General features: G+C 45.5%; 1 protein-coding gene across 1 annotated transcript; it reads right to left on the bottom strand.

Moving 5' to 3' along the window:
* Window positions 1-5,631: 5,631 nt before the first annotated feature.
* LOC107633502 (uncharacterized) lies at window positions 5,632-6,744 on the bottom strand. The gene has a single exon (XM_016337121.1). It carries the CDS (start codon window positions 6,742-6,744, stop codon window positions 5,632-5,634), a length of 1,113 nt encoding a protein of 370 aa, XP_016192607.1.
* Window positions 6,745-7,130: the final 386 nt, after the last annotated feature.

Here is a 7,130-nt window from a genome sequence, read left to right as displayed (position 1 = left end):
GGGATGTTCGACGGAAGTGAACTGGTGCTTTATGTTCAAGTCGGCTACTAATTTTCTGAAGTCTGCATCTGTGAATTGGGTGCCATTGTCTGTAGTGATGGAGTATGGAACTCCGAACCTTGTGACAATATTCCTATATAGGAATTTTCAACTTCTTTGAGCGGTGGTGTTAGCTAGGGGTTCTGCCTCGATCCACTTTGTGAAATAGTCTACCCCTACTATGAGGAATTTAACTTGTCCCGATCCCTGAGGAAAGGGTCCGAGAAGGTCGAGTCCCCATTTTGTAAATGGCCAATGTGAGGTTACGCTGATGAGCTCCTTGGGCGGGGTGATGTAAAAGTTGGCATGTTTTTGACATGGTGGATATGTCTTTACGAACTCTGTGGCCTCCTTTTGTAGAGTTGGCCAATAAAATTCTGCCCGAAGTACTTTTTAGTGAGCGCTTGTGCTCTGAGATGATTGCCACAGATGCCACTGTGTATTTCTTCTAGAACTTCCCTCGTGTTGGAAGTCGGTACACATTTTAACAATGGTATTGAAATTCCTCTTTTGTATAGAGCATTATTTATAATAGTGTAGTATTGTGCCTCCCGTTTTAACCTTTTTGCCTCCTTCTCGTCTGTAGGAAGTGTTTCTGTTTTGAGGTAGTTAATTATAGGAGTCATCCATCCTTGATCTAAACCTGTTATGGCTAGGACTTTTTCCTCTTTCGAGATTGATGGGTTCTGTAATATTTCCTGGATGAGGCTTCTATTGTTGCCTCCTGGTTTGGTGCTGGCTAGTTTTGAGAGTGCGTCAGCTCGGGCATTCTGTTCACGGGGTATGTGGTGGATCTCATATTCCCGGAGTTTTCCGAGCTGTTCCCTGGTTTTACCCAGGTACTTTTTCATAGTGGGGTCCCTGGCTTGGTAGCTCCCCGTTATTTGTGAAGTGATCACCTGTGAGTCGCTGAAGATAATGAGTCTTTGAGCTTCGACCTCTTTAGCCAGCTTTAAACCAGCTAGTAGTGCCTCATATTCCGCCTGGTTGTTTGAGGCAGGGAACCCGAATTTGAGAGAGAGTTCGATTTGGGTTCCTTGATTACTTTTAATTATCACACCTACGCCACTTCCAGTCTTATTCGAGAAACCGTCCACGTAGAGATTCCATTCCGTGGGGGTTTCCGGGGTGTTTGTAAATTCTGCAATGAAGTTGGCTAAGTATTGTGATTTGATGGCTGTCCGAGCTTCGTATTGAAGGTCGAACTCGGACAACTCGACTGCCCATTGTAAGATTCTACCCGCTAGATCTGTTTTCTGCAATATCCCTTTTATGGGCTGGTTGGTCCGAACCTTAATGGTGTGAGCTTGGAAGTACGGGTGAAGTCGTCGAGATGTTAGTATGAGAGCATAGGCAAATTTTTCTATTTTTTGGTAGTTTAGCTCGGATCCTTGTAATGCTTTACTGATGAAATATACGGGTTGTTGCCCACTATCGTCTTCTCGAACTAGTGCTCAGGCTACTGCCCGACTCCCTACCGCGAGGTATAATATGAGTGGTTCTCCTTCTCGTGGCCGAGATAGGATAGGTGGCTATCCTAGGAATCTTTTGAAATCTTGGAAGGCTTGTTCGCACTCCGTTGTCCATTCGAACCTCTTTCCTTTCCTTAGAGTAGCATAGAAGGGAAGAGATCTTATCGCTGATCCCGCTAGGAATCTGGACAGGACTGCCAATCTCCCGTTGAGTTGTTGTACCTCTTTGACACAAGTTGGGCTCTTCATGTTGAGTATGGCCTGGCATTTATCCGGATTTGCCTCAATTCCTCTTTGTATGAGCATAAAACCTAAGAACTTGCCGTCTTCTACTGCAAAGGTGCATTTTGCAGGGTTGAGTCGCATGTCATGCTTCCTTGTAGTGTCGAACACTTGGACCAGGTCAGACAATAATGTCTCTTCACTTTGTGTCTTTATCAACATGTCGTCCACATAGACTTCCATGACTTTTCCGATATAATCTGAGAAGACTTTATTCATTAGCCTTTGATAAGTAGCTCCTGCATTTTTGAGACCAAAAGGCATCACAATGTAGCAGTAGTTTGCTTTTGGTGTTAAAAACGAGGTTTTTTTTATCGGGTGGGTACATTGGGATTTGATTGTATCCGGAATATGCATCCATAAACGAGAGGTATTTATATCCGGAGGAGGCATCTACCAGAGCGTCGATACTTGGGAGTGGATAAGGGTCTTTTGGGCAGGCTTTGTTGAGATCAGTATAGTCGGTGCACATTCGTCATTTCCCATTTGATTTTTTTACCAAGACGACGTTAGCTAGCCATAGTGGGTACTTGACTTCTCTTATGAATCCTGCCTCCAGTAGAGCTTGTACCTGCTCTTCCACAGCTTGGGATCATTCGGGTCCGAGTTTTCTATGCCTCTGTTGTACTGGTCGATATCCAGGGTAGACTGCTAGCTTATGACACATTAACTCAGGGTCTATGCCTGGCATGTCTGCAGCCCTCCATGCAAAGAGGTCGGTGTTTTCTCGTAAGAACTGTACGAGTGATTCTTTTATGTCTCCTTTTAGAATCGTGCCAATATTGGTTGTTTTGTGTGGGACGTCTCTGATCTGGACTTTCTCTACATCGCCTTCAGGTTGTGGACGGAGTTCTTCTCGCCTCTGAACTCCACCAAGTTCAATTGTGTGGAGTTCTTCTCCTCTGCCTCTGAGGTTTATACTTTCGTTATAACATCGGCGCGCCATCTTCTGATCTGCTTTTATCGTAGCTATCCATTCTACAGTTGGAAATTTCATGCATAGATGTGGAGTTGAGACTATTGCGCCGAGTTAATTTAATGTTGTCCGACCTATTAGGGCATTGTAGGCTGAACCCACGTCGACCACGATGTAGTCTATTTTGAGTGTTCTGGATTGGTTTCCTTTTCCGAAGGTTGTGTGTAGTGGGACGTATCCCAGTGGTTGCACTGGAGTGTCTCCCAGTCCGAACAGGCTGTTTGGATATGCTCTAAGTTCTTTATCTTCTAGGCCGAGCTTGTCGAAGGCAGTTTTGAATAAGATGTCAGCGGAGCTCCCTTGGTCTATCAGTGTGCGGTGGAGATTTGTATTTGCTAGTGTAATGGTGATGACCATGGGATCGTCGTGTCCTGAGATGATACCGGATGCATCTTCTTTAGTAAACGTAATTGCAGGGATGTCGGGTGCTTCCTCCTTTCCTTTGACGTGATATACTTCTTTGAGATATCTTTTACGAGATGATTTGGAGATTTCTCCTCCTGCAAACCCTCCGTGTATCATATGAACATGTCTTTCTGGTGTACAAGGTGATCGCTCGGTTCGTCCAACCTCCTCGTCCCTTCTCCATTTTCTTTGCTCATCGTCCTGGGTGGCCAGATACCGATCTAGTTTTCCTTCTCTCACTAATTTTTTTATGAAATTTTTTAAGTCAAAGCATTCGTTGGTGGAGTACCCACGGACTCGATGGTATTCACAATATTCATTCCGGTTTCCTCCTCCCCTTTTGCCTTTGAGTGGTCGAGCTGGGGGTATTTTTTCTGTGTGGCAGACTTCTTTGTAAACATCCACAAGGGATACCCGAAGAAGGGTGTAATTATGATATTTTTAATTTTTTCCCCTTGTCGATCTTCCTTCTTTTTGGACTCTTTATCTTTGTCTCGGTAGATGAATCCGGATTTTGAGGTTTCTCCTAGTCGAGAATTTTCTTCCATGTTGATGTATTTCTCCGCTCGTTCTTGCACTTCGTCCAGAGATGTGGGATACTTCTTTGATATAGATTGGCTAAAAGGTCCCTCTCGTAGGCCATTGATGAGGCCCATGATGGCGGCCTCTGTCGGTAGGCTTTGTATGTCTAGACATGTTTTATTGAATCTTTCCATGTAGTTGTGAAGACTTTTCCGATCTCCTTGCTTGATTCCTAATAGACTGGGGCGTGCTTAGCCTTATCTTTTTGGATGGAGAATCTGGCCAGAAACTTTTTGGCTAAGTCGTCAAAGCTTGAGATGGACTTCGGAGGTAGGTTGTCGAACCATCTAATTCCTGTCTTGGTGAAAGTTGTTGGGAAAGCTTTGCAGCGAACTGCATCTGAGGCGTCAGTGAGGTATATTCTACTTCTGAAATTGCTGAGGTGATGGTTGGGATCTGTAGTGCCATCGTACAAAGCCATATCCGGATGTTTGAAGTCTTTAGGGATTTTGGTCCTCATGATCTCCCTAGTGAATGGATCTTGATCCTTGCAAGAGTTGTCCTCAGGAGTGGATCGAGTAGCTTTGGCTTTGAGATCGGTTTCGAGTTTTAGAAGTTTGTCTTCTAATTCTCGGCGTCGCCTTACCTCCTTTTGTATATCTTTCCCAACTTCTCGTTGATGCTGGCTTTCTTTTTCAAGTTGCTTTAAACAATCTTGAAGCGCTTCTATCACTCTCGGATTTGATGAGTTTTTGTCCCCGTTAGATTTTGGGGTATCTTTCAGTGTATTGCCCGCGTTTTTGTGCGGTTTTCTATCCTCTAGATCTGAATTGTGGTCGTTGTCATCGTCGTCCGCCATGGTGATGGGATGACTTCCAAGTTCCCTGGCAACGGTGCCAATGTTCCGAAGGTTACCTGAAACTGTAGGTCGATCTCAGAAGAGATCGTCTGTGTTGGTCGGTGCTGACGTGTTCGGCTGGTGAGTAGTGGCTGCACTACTGATCTTTCGTCACCGGAGAGTGAGGGGTACCTGCAAGGGACTCCGATGCTTAAGTTAGCAAGGGTATTAAGCATGTTTTTAGTAGAATCAGAGTATGAGTTATACCTGGGTGCTCCAGTGTATTTATAATAGCGTGGGCTGACCTTTTTAGATAAGATAAGTTAGTTATCTTTATCTTATCTTATCTTATCTTTGGGTGAGGTCAGCTTATCTTCAAAGGAACTGCCTTTATCTCTATAGGCTTGGACTGCCTTTGGATTTGGGTCGTGTTCCTCTATTTGGGTCCTTTACTGGGCTTTCCTGGCAGTTTGGCCGAGTTCTTTGAGAAGAGGTCGGATAGTCGGATCTGTCGAGGTCGGTCGCCTTGTCGCTAAACATCCCAGGTCGGGTAGCTCGACCCAGGATATGAACAGGTATCAATAATTGGGAGTGGATATGGGTCTTTTAGACACGCCTTGTTCAGGTCAGTGTAGTCGACGCACATCCTCCACTTGTCGTTCTGTTTCTTGACTAGCACCACATTTACCAGCCAAGCCGGATATTTGACCTCTCTGATGAAGCCAGCTTCTAGGAGGGCTTGTATTTGTTTTTCCACCACTTGAGCCCGTTCAGGTCCGAGCTTTCGTCTTCTCTGCTAGACAGGTTGTGATCCAAGGTATACCGACAATTTGTGCGACATGAGCTCGGGATCTATCCCGGGCATGTCAGAGGCTTTCCAGGCGAAGTGGTCGGAATTCTCTTGTAGGAGTCTTATAAGCTTCTGCTTCAAGTCTTCTTTCAAGTTGGCTCCTATGTTGTTATTCTTTCCTTCCTCCTTCCCGACCTGTACCTCTTCAGTCTTTCTCCCGGGCTGTGGTCGTAACTCTTCTTTAGCTCAAATTCCTCCGAGCTCAATGGTGTGAACCTCCTTGCATTTTTCTCTCAGGTTTAGGCTTTCATTGTAGCACTTTTCCGCCAGTTTTTTTATCTCCACTGATGGTTGCAATTCCCTCAGGTGTTGGAAACTTCATGCAAAGATGGGGGGTAGATACCAGTGCCCCAAGCCAATTTAGGGTTGTTCTGCCTATTAAAGCGTTATAGGCTGAGCCCATATCAATGACTATAAAGTCGATGCTTAGAGTCTTGGATTTCATCCCCTTTCCAAAAGTTGTATGTAGGGGTATGAATCCCAATGGTTTTATGGGTGTATCTCCCAGCCCATATAGGGTATCAGGGTATGCTCTTAACTCCTTTTCATTCAATCCCATTTTGTCGAATGCTGGTTTGAATAGGATGTCAGCCGAGCTCCCCTGATCCTCCAGGGTTCTGTGTAGATGGGCATTGGCGAGAATCATAGTAATCACTACCGGATCATCATGTCCGGGAACAATGCCCTGCCCATCTTCTTTGGTGAAAGAGATGGTTGGGAGGTCAGGCAATTCGCCCCCGACCTGGTAGACTTCCTTCAGGTGCCTCTTACGAGATGACTTTGTGAGACCTCCTCCAGCAAACCCCCCTGAGATCATATGTATGTGCCTTTTCGGGGTCTGTGGTGGTGGATCTCTTCGATCCTCCTTATCTCGCTTCCTTTTGCCATGATGGTCCGACCTTTCTGTGAGATATCTGTCAAGCAGACCTTCCCTGGCCAGCTTTTCTATCACATTCTTTAGGTCGTAACAATCATTTGTTGAGTGACCATATAGCTTATGGTACCCACAATACTCGGCACGACTTCCCCCCTTCTTGTTCTTGATGGGCCGAGGGGGAGGTAGCCTTTCAGTATGACAAATTTTTCTATAGATGTCGACTAGAAAAACTCGTAAAGGAGTATAAGTGTCATATCTCCTGGGCCTTTCAGACCCGACTTCTTCTTTTTTCTTGGACTCCCTCTCTTTCTCCCTTGTTGGGTGAGGTTGCCCAGGTCGCCAGCTTGGTTCTCGTAGCCGGACATTCTCTTCCATATTGATGTACTTTTCAGCTTTTTCCTGTACATCACTCAAAGAAGTCGGGTGCCGTTTCGAGATGGACTGTGAGAAGGGGCCTTCTCGGAGCCCATTTACTAAGCTCATAATCACTGCCTCTTGGCAGGTCTTGAATTTCTAGGCACGCCATGTTGAACCTTTCCATGTAGTCCCTCAAAGGTTCTCCGACCTCCTGTTTTACTCTCAAGAGACTCGGCGCGTGCTTCACTTTATCTTTTTGGATTGAAAATCACATAAGGAACTTACGCGAGAGGTCATCGAAACTGGTGACCGACCTTGGGGGAAGGCTATCGAACCACTTCATCGCTGCTTTTGTCAGAGTTGTTGGAAAGGCTTTACACCGAGTAGCATCAGAGGCGTCGGCTAGGTACATTCGGCTTTTAAAATTGCTCAGGTGATGCTTTGGATCGGTGGTCCTGTCATATAGGTCCATGTTTGGGCTTTTGAAGTTCCTTGGAACTTTTGCCCTCATT

This window comes from Arachis ipaensis, chromosome B3 (assembly GCF_059453495.1).
Source record: "Arachis ipaensis isolate K30076 ecotype BB chromosome B3, ASM5945349v1, whole genome shotgun sequence".
In the NCBI taxonomy this organism is placed as follows: Eukaryota; Viridiplantae; Streptophyta; class Magnoliopsida; order Fabales; family Fabaceae; genus Arachis; species Arachis ipaensis.
The sequence above is the reverse complement of the archived record's forward strand: the minus strand, read 5'-3'. Positions and strand labels throughout refer to the sequence as shown.